Here is a 16510-nt window from a genome sequence, read left to right as displayed (position 1 = left end):
TATCATTCCCTTTGGGTCAGCCCTAGAGATGTGTTCTCTGTGGTGGGCTTCAAAGCACGAAAGTGGAAGGGGGGATCTAAGAGACAAAGGCAGGGGTGAGATCGGTGAAGGGGTGTGGAGACCCCGAGGCTCTCAGTGTTCTGATAGTATTACTCTTCCCAGGACCACTTCCTGGGATCTCCCCAGCTTCCCTGCTCTGCTATGGAATCACCAGAGATCTGTAATGATGGGCCAAGCCAGCAGAGCGGTCCTGAAGTCTCACACACTGTGCTATGGCTTCTCAGCAAGAAATGAGTGAAGGATTAGGGAAGTAACTAGCACACCATGGGCTCTAGATGGTCCAGAGCTTTACAAAGGACACATAAGAACAGTTTTGCATAGTGGAATAAGCTGACTTTGGGTCCTAGATATTGGACCATCAGTTGAGTTTCTTTCTTTCTTCTTTCTTTTTTTAATATTTATTTATTTATTATGTATACAATATTCTGTCTACATGCATGCCTGAAGAGGGCACCAGGCCTCATTACAGATGGTTGTGAACCACCATGTGGTTGCTGGGAATTGAACTCAGGACCTTTGGAAGAGCAGGCAGTGCTCTTAGCCGCTGAGCCATCTCTCCAGCCCCCTCAGTTGAGTTTCTTGATACCGTCCAAGGATACAGCATAATAGAGAAGATCAAGACTCTGATCTCGCAGTTTCTGAGGTTTCTTTTCTCATCTTCATCGTGTGGCACTGCCTAAATGTCACACAGTCTCAGTGGTGCTAGCTTCATAGGACGGCTTTGAGGGTTAAAGTGGGCAACTGAGACTGAGTTACACACTTATCCCAGTGCCAAGGATGTTTATTTAAGCAGTTTGCAGTGGGGTCTTACATGATGCCCCTAAATCCCTGTTTCTACATCTGTAAGGTAGAATGGCCACCTACAAACCACCTTGAACCAAACTACCTTGAAGGCTGATACCCATCAGGGGCTCTAATTGGCCATCCCTCACTTGTTGGGGGCAGGGGGAAATCTATTCCCTCTGACCTGGAGCCTCCTGGAGAAATGTTTTAGGAGTGCGTTGCTCGGTACTGGAGTTAGTTCCTTAAGATGAGGTTCTGTCACTCCCCCCCACCCCGCTCCAACCCCACCCTGCCTAATTCCAGCCTAAACAGCATCATCTGGTCAGGAGTCTGGTGCGCGGAGACGACTGTGGTTGCATCTGGAGTTGTGTTTGCCGTCTGCAAGTCTCCAGCAGATCCAGATTTGAGGGTTTAGTCGCCTCATTCTAGATGTCTAGGAAAGCCTCGGTCTGAGAGCAATGGAGGAGCAACACGGGTAACAGGATACCTTCAGAGACCTGGCAGAGCTCCTCGGAACGACACCCCTGTGAGATACCATCCCCCACTCCCCAGGCACAGGTTCAGGTCCCAGTTCATTGTGGATATGGCAAAAGCGGAGCCCCAGTCCCAGTCACCTTCCCTCAGACTCCTTGAGTGGAGACCCTTCAGGCTCCAGACTGGTGATTTTCCACCATGAAGCGAATGTGACTCATTGCCAGGCCCTCTGCCTTGACCTCAATTTTCAGTTCTCCTCTGTGTGAGTAATAGGATCAGTTGTCTGTGCTCGCAAAGGACAGATTTCATGCACAGTGAGATGGCAGCTTAAAGTTCACGGTTGAGGACATGTGAACCACTAGAAGTTCGGGTGTGGCAAGGGCCGCAGGATTCCCCACCGCATAGCCAGAGCTGCCCTGGTTAACTAGACATTTTATGTGGGGGTCAGTCAGCGAATCCAATAGAGAGGTGGGGCTTAGAGGTCCAGAGAGCTAATGACAGAGAGTCAGGCAAGCTATGCAATTATGGGATGCTCGGTGCTAACACAGTCCAAACCTTAATGAGCCACAGTCCCTAGACTCTGAAATTGAGGGGAGTATCTCATTCCGTGGCGGCACAGTGACCAAGGCTGGGTGTGGATGAGTTGGTACTGGGGCTGCATCTGGGGGAGGGGACGTTTTCCCTTGCCTTGTCTCCTCCCTGGGAGACCCTAAGGACTCTTAGATGTATGTCCCCACAAGACCAGGCTCCCCCTTCTGCAGTGGCCTATGGACCCTACTTGCTATAGTACCTCGCACTGAAACCAAATAAAATGAAAACTAGTCCCTGCTTGTCTGTGACCCCTGTCCCGACAATAGCAGCTTTAGTCACTGACATCCAGGGAGCAAGTTCCATCTTCTCTCCTTCCCTCATGTCCCCTCACTTCCTTCCCTTCTGGGACAGTCACTTCTTTCTGTTCCCAGTCATTGCCATTGTTGAGGCTCGGTTTCTCTCTCCCATGAACACTGTTTCTCAGGCAGCTCCCTAACTGGTATTTAACCCTGCTTTACTCCTCTTCCAAGTGACTCCAAATATGCTTAGAATTAAATCCAAATTCCTAAACTGACTGCATTCAAGGTCTTTGATGAGGGACAAACCAGTCTATCTCTTCAGACTCTTTCCTTTGCAGCCTCCTGCTTTAGTCAGGACAGCTCCGGTGGGATTACTAATTTGATCTTTTTGACCTTTGGACAGCATGTGCCCCTTTGCATAGAAAGCCACTGACTTGTCATTTTGGTCAGCCTCTCTCCCCAGAGACAGGGTAAATGCTATTTCCTTTGTGGAAATATTCAAGGCGATATCAAGCAGGCTCCGTCTTCTGTGATCATGGAGCTACTGCTTCACAGCTTCCTGATGACAGCCGGTGTTTAGTGAGCCTGAGATGCTAGGCTTTGAGTAATGTCTCTGTCGTGTGCCCACCATGGGCTCCACCCTGCAGAAGTTTCCTCATCTGAAGTAATAGTAGTCCGTCTCACACAGCTTTGCTGTGGGCAGGGTGAAAGGAGGCTATATAGATAGAGGCTTAGAGTCCCAGTTGGCTTCTTGCTGGATTTCAACACACCAGCTACTGTTAGGATGACTTCCAGATTTGATCGCTGGTATTGCCTCACCTGTGTGAGGTGTTAGAACTGAGAGCTTCTCTTGCTCAGCTTTTGGAGCTTCTAGTGGTGTATGGTGTGTACATAGGAAACATTTGACTATAACCTGGGCTTGACACACCCTGGCTACGGGACTTGGTACTATGAACAACTTCTTGTTGCATCTGAGGATGTTTTGGAGGACAGAGCCACCAATGCAACTCAAAGGGAGAACTTTATGTCCTTCAAGCCTGCCCATAACTGGAGGCAGGGATTTGTGTCAGAGCCCGAGGCTTGCCTGGTGGATGAAATGAGGTCCAGTCACTGGGGTGGATGGTAGGGGAGCTTCAGAAGCCTGGCAGCTGGTAGAATGGCTGGCTGGGGCAGCTTCAGAAGCCTGGCAGCTGGTAGAATGGCTGGCTGGGGAATCTTCTAGAGATTGCACCTACTTTTTACTTGCCTTCCCAGAATGACACAGTGCTCTTAGGATGGCCACCAATGTACTGGATCTGAGAGGACTCCTATATGGGTCATGCTGGCAAAAGGAAGCCTTTGAGGCAGGGAAGAGAAGGCAGCAGTGAAGGCACAGCTCGTACCTGTCTAGCGTTCACATCAAGTTCCACGGCACTGTTATGACAGTGGAGCTTAAGCACAGGGATGGCTGAACTTGAATCCCTGTGTGTGTGGATGCATTTATAGTCTTTACCTACGGACACTGAACGTGCCATTGGGACTGTTTGTAAGACCCTTTAACGTAGCATGTAATAATAACATGGCGCTAGAGTCTGAAGTGTTGGGTTCAACACCAAACGTTGCTACTTATGAGCCACATGATAGACTATTCAGTCTGACTAAGATTCAGTTTGTGGATCTGTAAGAGAAGCCCTTCCGGGGTCATGGGGACGCTGAATGTGATGACGAAGGGAAGCACCATGTCGTGATTGGCGTAGAGCCTGCCTCATGCGTGCTGCTAAATCACCATGGGCTTAGTGGCTGGTGTAGAGCCTGCCTCAATACATGATACTAAATCACTATGGGCTTTCTTTCTTCCCTGTATTTCCATACCCCTAAGAAACAGACAGACTGGTAGCTACTAGTGTTTGTTATTCTCATTCTCAAGGAATTTAACCTTAATTAATATATGTGGGGAACAGCTTCAGGGTGCTAGGCCCAGCAGCTGGGGTATGTATAGGAGAGGTGAGGTATACACAAGCTGGACCTGCCCAGGGGATTGTCCTGGACTTCTGACAGTTTATCTACTATGATTCCTTTTACCCAAAGAAATGTTTAGATGACCCCAAATATATAGGCATATAAACTATGGATATAATCTAATATTTATTAGTAGCAAATCAGAAATAAATTTATCTTAAAGCAACTTTATTTGAATATATATATTTTTTTCAGGCATAAAACCACATCTGTATGCTAAAGAGATTGAATATGCTGTTTTTTCATAAAGAGTTAAATCTTAGATGACTGACAGACCCTGTAGAACATAGGCCAACATCTATGATTTGTATCTGATTAATATTTTGACTTTATAGCTAATATAAGAAAACTCTATGTAATAAATACAATGACTATATGCAATATATGCAGAAAATAAATACATCAGTGATATCTAGTCCATTGGCATTTGACAAATTCAGAGAAAATATTTCATATCTATCTTATCTTGGTGAGTCCAAAGTCTTATGCCTAATTACTTTCTATCCTAACTTGCTTTTGCATCTGATAAACTATAAATATAAAGTGTGAGTAATGACAGAAACAGCTGGCTACCTAGACAGTCACCCAAAGTTCCTCTACAATATTGGGCATCCACCTTTCATCTACAGGCCTAGCATATCCAACAGACTTTTCTGTGAAGCAGGATATTTTGTGTTCTGCTTGTCTAATTAGGATAGCATATGGTAAGCAGTGGAGGCCGGGGCATTTTCTTATCCAGTGGCTTATTTTTGCCCCAAAGAAAGTAAGCTTCACATGGAGTTTCTTCAATGCCCATTGTCTTCTCTGAAGTAGATTGGTGCTGCTAGGAGCACATATGTCTCATTGTCATAAAAAAGAAGAACCTAGGTTATTAAAACATCTTAAATGCCATATTTTGTAGATTTCTAAAGTGTTTGAAGATGACCTGTCTATCTAAACTATATCTTTGCTTCACTTTGAAAACATACCTAATGTGACTACAAGCTTGCTTATATTAGGTGATTAACTACTAACCTATATTTTCTTATTATCCTAAATAGCTGGTAATAATAATTTTCAAGGCCTAGAAATTTACATCACGTTATTAAATGAGTTATATAGGTGTAATACCTTGAACAAGATTAGAAATGCATGTACAAATTTAATTTTAAAATTTAAAATGTATTTCAAAATTTTAAGATGTATGAAAAATTTAATTTCAAATTTGTATCAGTATATAAAATGTGTGTACAATATACAAAAGTTCAACCCAATGTAAAACATTTAAAACTATTAGTTGCTTTTTAAAAGTAGATTCAATAATTACCTTTTTATTCTTATCATATCTATATCTTCTCTTCTTATTTCCAGAGAAGATTCAATAATCTATTGTTTTATCTTATATCTTTATCCACCCTTTTTCTTCTCAGTAGATTATTAAATCTACTGTTCATCTTATCATATCTATATCCTCCATTTTTCTTCTCAGAGTAGATTGAATAATCTACCCTTTTATCCTATCATATCTATACTATCCATAATCCATTAAACAACCAAAAATCACCCAGCCACCTCTTGGGAATGTGGACATCATGATCTTAAATTTACTTCCTGGGGGCGAAGGTATCTTTCGGGGATCCTAAAAGAAAAATTTGGGCTAATCATGAAGTCCTGGGAGAGGGAGCTGTATCATTCAGTTTATGCATCATGGGAAAGTGCAGGGTGTCTCAAGTCCTGGCTAGAGGAGTCTGTGAGACTGGGTCATCTCAGCTAGCCACCTTGAAATTGTTGTGAGCAGTTTGTAGTGCAAAGCTGATCTTTAAGTGGTGCTATCAGCTGACTGACATCATATGAACCAGTGGAATCATTGTTGTGGGGCCCCATATTCTTTCCGGAGATGTCAAATATTACTGTAGGAAAATTTGTTGTTCACTGTAGAAAGCATAAACTTTAATCATATCAAAACAGAAAGTTTAATTTTTTTTAAGTTTAAATTTTGATAGATATGCATTCAAAGAAAGGTACCAATAGAGATGAAAACAGGTATGAGGAGAAGTAGAATTTTTGGAAGCGGAGTTTTGATAGCCTTAGTCTCAAGATTTTTAGTTTCCTTCTGTCTCACACCAGGTGGAACCTGAGATGAGAAAGAAACTCTCAATTTTCCCTTAAACAATATGCTTGGATTTAGAGAAGAAGATCCACCATTCAATTTCAAAGTCAGCTTTTATATTTAAGTGAGTCGTGACTATCGTTTTACTGAGAAGAAGGGAGATATGTATGTTTAGATAGTAAAATTTTACCCTGCAGAGGATATCGGTACCATAAGTCAGATTTCTCTTTCCTTGGTGATTCTTTCTGGATAGTTATCTTTCCTTCTTAAGGCATCTAGATGTCCAAGATCTCTCAACTCTTTGAAGATGGGTATTTTCCTGCAAAGAGAAGATCAGAACCCTGCTCCAATCTTTATGAGGTTTCCTTACAACCTATAGGACAGTCACCTCTGTGGATGAGCTGTCATTTCTCTTTACCAAGAGATTTCTCCTTTTCAAACTGAATCTTAATTAATTTTGATGGTATCTGTAGCTTTTCTTCTCCCATGAAAACAAGAATGAAACACTTTCTCTAATGTAGCACATCTCCTGGTTTCCATTCTGAGGTCAACACATCCTTGAAATACACCAGCTGATTTAATTAGGAAGTTTTTTTCTATTATCCAAAGTCTCTGCAGCCATTGTTCCTATCTCGTTAGCATTAAGAGAATTCAAGGTTAACAAAGCATTATGCAATCTATTTCTGGGAGTCTTTTTCATCCCCTTCTGTTTGTTTAACATATCCTTTATAACAGTTTGATCTTTCTGTAACTACTTGACCTGTAGGATTGTGTAGTATACCTGTAATATGCTTTATATTATAATAAGCAAAAAGCTGTTTCACTTTCTTAGAGACACATGCTGGAGAATTGTCTGTCTTTATTTGTGTATTTATTTATTTATTTATTTATTTATTTATTTATTTTTTATTTGAGCCTGGACCCAATTCTTAGCCCTGTCATCAGCCCACTATAGGGACCCTTCTGAGTGAGGACACTGGCTAAGGCATGCCCGTGAATACAGGCCAGAGATCACATGGGCTCAGAAGTATCTACATGGTCACATTTCTACTCCCTGTGATAAAATGGCCGACAAGGAAGGGCTCTTTTGGCTCACAATCTGAGGGTACAAACATGGTCTGGAAGCCTTGACAGCAGGGCTTGAGACAACTGTTCACGTTACAGTTGCAGGGATGTGTGACAGGGGTCACATTGTATCAGTAGTCAGGAAGCAGAGAGAGGTGAATGCTGGCAGTCAGCTTGCTTTCCCCTTTGTGTGTGTTCTGGGATTCCAGTCCCTAGAACGGTGCTACCCCCAGTTAGGGTAGCTCGTTCCATCTCAGCTGAGCTAATCTGGCAAATTCCTCTTAGACAAGCCCAGGGGTTTGTTTTTTTTGGTGTGTGTGTGTGTGTGTGTGTGTGTGTGTGTGTGTGTGACTATACATCCTGTCAAGTTGATTGATATTTGTTATTAATTACCATAGGATGCAGAGAATAGTTTCTCTTTGAAACTGTTTTGTTGGAAACTATGTTAGGTCTTACAAAATATGGGGGCGGGGAGTAAGATACCCTCAGAGTTGCTTATTTCTTGAGAGAGTATTGTAGACCTCAGAACGACTGTGCACAAATTGCTTTGTCCTTTGTACCCAGGTTGCTGATGGGTACCGTTCCCCTTTGTCAGGACTCCCAGGGCTATCCAGGATCTTTTACTGTGTTATGCCAAGCATTTTAATGAAAAAAAATGGCATAGGGCATAGAAGGGAAATAGGAAGTGGGCAGAATGAATAATAAACTTGGGAGTTTCTGGTTAATTTGGGGGTAAAAACAGCTTGGGGATGAAGGTCAGTGCACGGAGACAGGAGAGAGCATAGAGGGGCAGAGAGGACAGGAGGCCATTTGTCACATGATGGGTGGATGGAGGGCGTTTGTACAGTCTTCTGAGGTAAAGAAGAGCTCACTAATGTTCCTAGTACTGCACAGATGCACTCGTGGTATATGGGAAATCACGCCGCCGTCTGAGCTCTGCAGAGAGGCGATGGTGCTCAGCTAACTTGGTAGCTAGATGTGGATAGGAATGCAGAATTAGAGACTTGACTGTCCCAGTGCCCTGCAGAGACTGATGCTAGTGCCACCCAGCATGGGACTCTCAGAAAGAGCAGAGGCAGAGTGACGAGCACAGTGGAAAACTTAAGCAACATGCAGTGGAGGCGTTTTCTAACCTCACCAGTGCCTGGGGCAGAAGGGTTGGAAGTTAAAACCCCAACCACACTGTCAATTATTTATAACTCATTGCATAAATTATTATGTTTAAATTGGCTGTCTAGTAAACAGTATATAGTTTTGCACCACAGAGGTTAGGTCATTCTAAATTAATCTATCCTTGTTTTGATGGGAGAGGGGGAAGGGAGGAAGGGAACAAAAGGAAAAGAGAGGGAAAGGAGGAGAGATAGAGAGGGAAAGGGGGAAAGGAGGGAGAGAGGGAAAGGAGGGAGAGAGAGAAAGAGAGAGCAGGGAAGGGAGAGAGAGTTAGATTTCCCCATTGGACCTTTGGGTCATAGCTAGGCACGTGAGCTGGGGGAGGGGAGCGTCCCAGATGACACTGGGATGTTTTTCCTTGGGGGATCCAAGAAGCACTCTATTACTCAGAGCGAAATCCAAAGTGTTTACGCTGCCTCAGCAGCACCTCCTACTCATCTTTCTCCCACACACCATAGCTGTGCTGTCTCCCCAGTAGTTCCCTGCCAGGGCCTTTGCCTGGGCTCTTTCCTCTGCCACAATCGCTCAGTTTCCATATTTTATCACGTCCTTGCCTCCTGGGAGAGTCTGCTCAGGATTTACATTCTCAAGAAGCTATGTCATGGCCACTCATTGAAAATGGCAATGACTTACTTGTGTCTCACAGGAGCACTCTATTAAAATTTTTAAATTAATCTGTTTATTTTATATACCAGCCACAGCCTCCCCTACCCTCCAAGTCCCTTTCCGCCATTACCCCTCCTCCCCACAATCCCCTCCACTTCCGTCACTATCCAGGAAAAGGCAGGTCTCCTAAGAGTATCAATAAAACATGGCATATCAAGCCACGGTAAGACTAAGCAACTCCCCATATATTAAGGCTGGGCAAGGCAACCCAGTATGAGAAATAGGGTCCCAAAAGCCAGTAAAAGAGTCAGAGACAGCCCCGGTTCCCACTGTTTGGAGCTGCATAAGAGGGCCAAGCTACACAACTGTATCATATATGCAGAGGGCCTAGGTGAGTCCCATGGAGACTCCCCGGTTGTCAGTTCAGTCTTTGTGACCCTATCGATTAGTTAACTGAGCCCCTCTGTTGTCCTTGACCCCTCTGTCTTCACAGTAGCATTCCCGATCTCTCTGATTCTGCCTCACCCTTTCGGAAGAAATGATCAGTTGTTGAACACCACACAGTCCTCATTTATTCTGTTCTTATTATTTGCTTTCCTGCCTATCACGTTCCTCCATAAAAGGATGGGTGCTGATTGCTTTATTTGTCGTTTGATCTCACTTCCTGTTACATCACAGGCACTATGTGAATGATGGTTAAATAGAAAAATGAATGTTCAGATGGCCTCTGTGAGAACATGTGGAGCATACATCTTTGTATGTGGAATGAAGACCCACGGAGGGCGGTGAAAGACTGAATGTCTTGAAAAGCGGAAATGGAAAGTCTGTTAGACTTCTGTCTTTCTGTCTGTCTCAATCAGAGCTCGTCATCCTCTTCCTAGTTTCTTCCAGCACCCGTTCTGCTACTGCAGTCACATATCAGGGTCTGGTCTTAGACTCTTCTCTCGTTCATTACACCAACGAACCAGAGTCAACGTCTTCAGGATTTTATCTTAGTAATAGTCTTGTTTCAGTTCTGAGGTTTGAACACAGGGCCTTGGGCATGGTGGGCAAGTACTTTGCCACAAAAGTACACCCCAACCCTTCCTTGACCATTTAAAATCTGTTTATTTATTTAACATGTGCGAGTGTTCTGCAAGCATGAATGTATGTGTCCCACACGCTTGCACAGTGCCCATGGAGGTCAGAAGAGGACATCAGATCCCTGGAACTTGAGCTGCAGATGGCTGTGAGATGCCACGTGGATCCTAGGAATGGAACCTGGGTCCTCTGCAAGAGGAGTCAGTGCTCTTAACCACCGAGCCATTTCTCCAGGTCTCTTTCTTAACCGCCCTTGAAGGATTGTTCCCCAAGAATACTTTTTCTACTGGAGCACAGGCTTTCTCTTCATCTTCTATTTGAATCATTTTGGCTGAATAGAAAAATCCTTGGCTCTCAGCTCATTTCCTTGAGCATTTCACTGTGACTACTTTTGAGTAAGATGTTGATTTAAAAACAAATAACATACATTTCTATTCTTTATCTGTAACTTGGACTTTCTTCTAGATATGCAAAGGGCCTCTGCATCCACATTCTCCTTTATTCCATTAGTCTCTTGTTCAATTAGCTTTGTTAGTCTTTATCATTTATTTCTTTTTAGAGAGCCTTATGTAGTCTCATCTGACCTTGAACGTAGCTGAAGACGACCATAAACTTCTGATTATTCTGTCTCAAGACACCTGGCTTGTTTCCTGTGCAGTGTTCTTACTAGACTAAGTCTAGGATGGACGTCTTTGTTTCCAAGCAAGCAGTATGTTCTTTCAGTGCATCCCCAAGTTTGATAAATGTTATGATTTGGTTCCTAGATGCTCTCCAAAGGTTCCTTTGTTGAACACTTTGCTCCCAGTTGGAGAAGCTGCTGAGAAGAATAGGAGGTGGGAGGATGTGAGATTGTAGATACAAGGACCTTGAAAGAGGCTTTTGTACTTCACCATAGTAACCATGGACTGAAAGCTCTGAAACCAAGAGCAAAACTGGTTATTGCTTCATCATGAGTCTCCTTGAATGCTTTGTCACAGTCCCAGAAAGCTGGCTAACATGCCCCCGCTAGCCAGGGGTAAGAGTGTCTCCACTCAGAAGGTCCAGTAATCACGTTCATTCTTGAGGTGGTAGACTGAGAGCTGGCCCTGGAACGTGGTCCCTAACTCTGTGGTTTACCTATCATCTGTCTACTCCAGTCTCTGACCCGCTGTACTGCCCCGTCATCCTTCATCAGCGTATCAGGGTTTTCAGCATTCATGTCTGGATCCTACCCTCAAGGCCAGGTTTCTGGCCTCCTGTCTCCTCACTGTTCCTGCTCTTTCAAATGTACAAATCTAACCCAACGGACTGATGCATTGTCCCTTTGCCTATCATACTTCAAATATACTTCTTCTGCCTTAGTGTGCCCAAACAGAACCCTGCCCTACAGCCCGCCCCTGTGAGAACACCTTACCTTGATCTCTGTCTGAAGAGACAGGCTCATTCTCCTTTCAATTTCCAGGAGATATTTAACTATATGGGAGAGTGAGGATTAAACTCTGTCTAGACGGTTGTGTTCTTGTGTGTTTCAGACAGAGTTCTGCAGCTAACAGGCAACAGACATAACTCTCAGAACCCAGTCGTCCTGGAGTTTCTCCTGCACAGCCCAAGTTCCACCATTAGTACAACGTGAAGGCAATAGCTCCAGTTACTATGATTCTTGGCTTAGTTTGACAGCATAGGAAGAGGATCAGATTAATGCAGCTTAGGGCCAAAGCTATGTCATTCTGCCTGGGAGATGTATTAGTTACAGCTAACTAATTGTTGTGAGCAAATGCCTGTGAGCAAATGCCTGAAGAGCGTATTTTGGTTTATGATTTGAGAGGATTCAGTTCATGGTGGAGGTGTGGTCACAGGGACATGAGGTGTCCCATTTGTATCCACACAGAAGCAGGGAGCAGCTAATCCCAGTGGCCAGCTTGTGCATAGGCCACACATGGCCTATTGAGTTTGTAATCTACTGTCCTGTCATGCTGGGGGATGGCAGTGAGCTCTCCTGCTGTCTCTGCTGTTTCCCCACTCCTCTTCTCCCTTAAGCTGCCCCAAAGTTCCTTGTGACAGCTTCCCTGCAGTACCTGACATACCCGCGACACTAAATACAATGAACTCATAATGTGTTCAGTGTTTCGTTAATGTCTGAAATTTCTGAGTAAAGGCAGTTAATCTGGCTCATTGAAAGTTTATATCCACGTTATAGAGAAACTGGAAGTCAGAGGAAAGTTGAAAGACAGAAGGGAAGAGGCTTTGCTGCCACCCTGCCCACCCTGAATCCTTAGGACTTCTACCTTTCCTTCGAAGATTCTCTCTAGATAATCATGTCTTCGTCATTGTCTTCATTTTCTGCTTATAACTGTGTGTATATATTTTCTGTGCACATGCAGTCTCTGCTTCTTTAAGAGCCTATTTTCACGGTTAAACTTTCTAGAAGGCACTGTTTTAAGACCATGCCCACAATATGCCCATGTAGGTCTGCCACAACTCACTTCATGTCATTGCAATTTGATACCTTCTATCAGAAGTCATGGCCTGTCATAGATCAGTCTGGTCACTTGCCCTCAGTGTACTGTGTCTCCAACTTATTAGCTGTTGGATGACGATAAAGAAAAATTATGGAGAGAATTGGAGAAGCAGTGCTGAGCTTAAGCTAGATGCTCGGCCAACACTGGTGACCTGGGACAGGAACTCTCTGGGAAAGGTGGAGTGTTGGCCATCACCCTGCCACTGTTCCCTGGTTGCAGGCTGCCCTTCATGCAGGTGGACTCGGTCCAGCGCTGGATGGAGGACCTGAAGCTCATGACCGAGTGTGAGTGCATGTGCGTCTTGCAGGCAAAGCCCATCAGCTTGGAGGAAGACACACAAGGTGACCTTATCCTAGCAGGAGCCCCTGGCCCAGGAGATCCACTACAACTGCTCCTGAAGCGGGGCTGGGTCATCAGCACAGAGCTTCGCAGGATCGGGCAGAAGCTGGCCCAGGACCGCTGGGCACGTGTGCACAGTATGAGTGTGCGTCTGACATGCCATGCACGCTCCATGGTCAGCGAGTACAGCACCATCAGCAGGACCTCCTCACAGGAAATGGGCCAGGTCAGCCATGCCAAGATAGGGCTAGTGGGTGCTGGGTCGGGGAATGCTTTCCTGTATTCTGGGGTCTGAACCTTTCCTGGCTAGTGGTTTCCCTTGTCTTGGAATAAAGTAGAGAAGGATAGTGAGGACATTTAATGGATATAGACTTGTGCAAGGCATTGTGGCAGGTGTTTTCTCTCCACAAATGTCTCTAATCTACATGCCCACTGTGAGCTCGGAACAGGATGTGAGGCTTCATTGATCAGTCTGTGTTATGTGACGTCGGCAAGTCACTTGACTCCTCCTTGCTCTGGGGCTTTCTCTCAGTGAGTACACAATATTTATCCTGTGAGGACAACTGAATAATGACAGGTGAAGCATGCCATGCAGCTGACTGAAAAGATTAGTATTATCGTGCCCGGTTTATGGTTGAGGGGATGGACTCAGAGGCTGAGTCACTTGTCCCACGTTAAGCAGGGGAACGTGAAGGAGGTCCGGAGCCAGCATTTCTGATTCCAAATGCATTCGAATCTTCCCACAGTCAAAAGTGAACCACTGAAGCCTCATTTCCCTCATTGGGATTTCTCTCTCCTTCCTTCCTTCCTTCCTTCCTTCCTTCCTTCCTTCCTTCCTTCTCTCTCTCTCTCTCTCTCTCTCTCTCTCTCTCTCTCTCTCTCTCTCTCTCTTTCTTTCTTTCTATTTCCCCTTAAACTTCTTTCCTTCACTGTGCAGGCAGCGGGTGTTGGTCCTTCTTTGAACCCAGCTTAATGCCTCTTCCTCCCCAAGGCTTTGCAGATCTCACAGTCTAACTGATTGTCTGCTGCCTTTTCTTACTCTCTCAGTGCATCCAGCCTTGACCTCTTCGCCTACCCATGTCCCAGGTCACAGTGTATTCTGGGTTCTGTGCCTGTTTCCCTCACTTTCCGGCCACAGAGGACCCAGTACAGCAGCTGATCCTCAGTGGAATGACATGATCTTTTCCGGTTACAGGCGGAGAAACTGCTCATGGAGAAATGTTCTGAGCTCTCGGCGGTCACTGAGAGGTAAGTGCACCTGGGCTGTGTAGCCTGCTGGCCCTCTGGTTCTGGGAGGGACTGGTATCTTCTCAGGAGGTTTCGCTAGCTGGTGGTAGGCTGGATTTTTTTTTTCTAGGCATTCCCAGAAACCTCAAAGGACAGATTATCTTGAAGTCAGTGTAGTGATGCATGTCTGTAATTGCAGTGCTTAGAAGACAGAAGCAGGAGGATTGCAACAAGTCCAGCATGGTTTACCTAGCGAGCTCCAGGCCAGCGAGGACTGTATGGTAGAACCAAAAAGTAAACCAAAATAATGAAAGGTTCTAACAAGGTTTTTGTCCCATATTCAGAGCCTGGGGAAAGGGAAAGTTAGGAGAGAGCCTTGGGCGTTAGTGGAAAGCTGTTTGGGGTAAGCTGACAATGGGGGAAGGTTTACTTTAAAGTTGGAGGGCCCCCATGGACTGTAAAGTGAAGGCAATATCCCAGGTCAGGTGAAAGGTGAACTCTCACCTCCATACACATGCGAAGAGACAGAGATGTCCACAGACACACACTCACTCTCACACAGACATATAAACACACACTCATAAGATCACAGAAATCTGCCCACAGTCTCTTGCCCCTATATCATACCATAAACATACACGAGTTGACACTCAGATGCACACATATACACTTAACTTCATATGGACTCACTCTGAGTGTGTGTTGACATGTTCCTTTGCCCTTCATGCCTCAAATCTGGATTTTGGCATCTGTGGGAAGCTGGAGAGTCTTTTCCTCTTCTGGGCAGGAGATTCTCAGACCATGGGGTGGAGGTCAATCTATTCCCCTCTAGTCCTCCTGTCTGCGAGGAAATCTTTGAGGAAGCTGCTTCTTCTTCTTCTTCTTCTTCTTCTTCTTCTTCTTCTTCTTCTTCTTCTTCTTCTTCTTCTTCTTCTTCTTCTTCTTCTTCTTCTTTTAAAAAAAGCCATATTGTGGCAGCATTTTTTGTTTTTGTTGGTTGTTAAAAATAAGTTTTAAACTGAAATAGAACCATTTTTCTTTCCACATCCCTTTCCTCCCTCAATGCCTGTCATGACTCCCGTTCTGAACTTAGTATTTTTTATTCTGATTATTATTATTACATACATATACACATGTGTATTTGTGTACATATGTGCATGCACAAATGTAAATAAGTGAGTCCATTTTTCTTGGTGGTGTGTATGTGGTGTCAAGACTGACCTACTCTGGATTGGACAGTCAATAAGAACCCTATCCCAGGAAGAGGGCAATACTTCTCCACTAGCCATTGTTGCCTGTGGCTCTTTGTCTAGAGGTGGGATCTCCAAGTTCCCCCTTCCATGTTAGTATATCTATTGGTATCGCCATCCTTTCTATCTTGTTAGTGCATGGGCATCGATTCTTCCAAGCTACAGCGAGAGCAGTAGTGGTGCACTGTGCTCTAGCTACCTTCTCCAAGGCTATTGCCCCTCCACCTCAGGTGCCGCTGAGACCAGACAATTGGCCCCATTGATAGCACACCATCCCAGGGAGAACCCAGAGGTCTGACTTTGCCACCTTCTGGTGTTAGCACTTCCCCGTAGCAGGGAATGTGATGGTTCCAGCCCTTCTCTGTGGAGCAAGAGGCCAGGGAACAAATCAAGCTGGCAGACTCCATCTCTGATTCCTTGGAGCTGCGTCTTCCATCTCGTCTATTCTTCACACACACCATGCCTCGAGAAAGTCCCGGTCGGCCCTAGCCACAGCTGCAGTCCTACCAAGGACCCCTTCCGGTGGCCCACTCTGCGATTCTTCCTCCCAGGTGCCTCCAGGTGGAGAATGAACATGTTCTGAAGTCAATGAAGGCCTGCGTGAGCGAGACCCTGAGCACGCTGGGCCAGCACTTTGGCCAGCTACTGGAGTTGGCTCTGACAAGGGAAGTGCAGGTCAGTATGGCCCAGGAGACGGAGGACACGGTGGGGGTCATCAGGGAGGGGGCATTCAGTAACTCAGCCAGGCTGAGAAAATGCAAAATGGCCTTTCCGGAGACACATCCTCTTCGGACCACCAGGGTTCGTGCCAGCATCTGTGTGGAGGCTGTTTAGTTTCCAAATGTGAGAACTGGAGTCCAGGGAAGAAAGATTTAGCCAAAGTCACACAAGGCAGTGCCAGGACCTGGTGTATCTTCCGGTACTGTTTCCAGCGCTCTGAATATTTTCTGCTGAGCTATTCACCGCACACAGGGTACCCTTCCTTTCTTGAAGAACTTAAGCTAAGGTGGCAGGAGACAAGCCATGTTTTGAAGTCCTGGC

At 45.1% G+C, this 16510-nt stretch overlaps 1 protein-coding gene across 2 annotated transcripts in view; it reads left to right on the top strand.

The window, feature by feature from the left end:
- The window catches only part of Insc (INSC spindle orientation adaptor protein), a 109842-nt gene that overhangs the window by 33265 nt on the left and 60067 nt on the right, over positions 1-16510 (top strand). For both annotated transcript variants that reach the window (XM_048460330.3, XM_048460333.3), the window contains exons 3-5: positions 12873-13218; positions 14188-14240; positions 16021-16144. In XM_048460330.3, coding sequence (XP_048316287.1) covers positions 12873-13218; positions 14188-14240; positions 16021-16144 — 523 coding nt within the window. The remainder of the gene's footprint in view (positions 1-12872; positions 13219-14187; positions 14241-16020; positions 16145-16510) is intronic.

Source organism: Myodes glareolus, chromosome 7 (genome assembly GCF_982192425.1).
Source record: "Myodes glareolus chromosome 7, mMyoGla1.1, whole genome shotgun sequence".
Classification (NCBI taxonomy): Eukaryota; Metazoa; Chordata; class Mammalia; order Rodentia; family Cricetidae; genus Myodes; species Myodes glareolus.
This window is presented reverse-complemented; position numbering and strand designations above follow the sequence as displayed.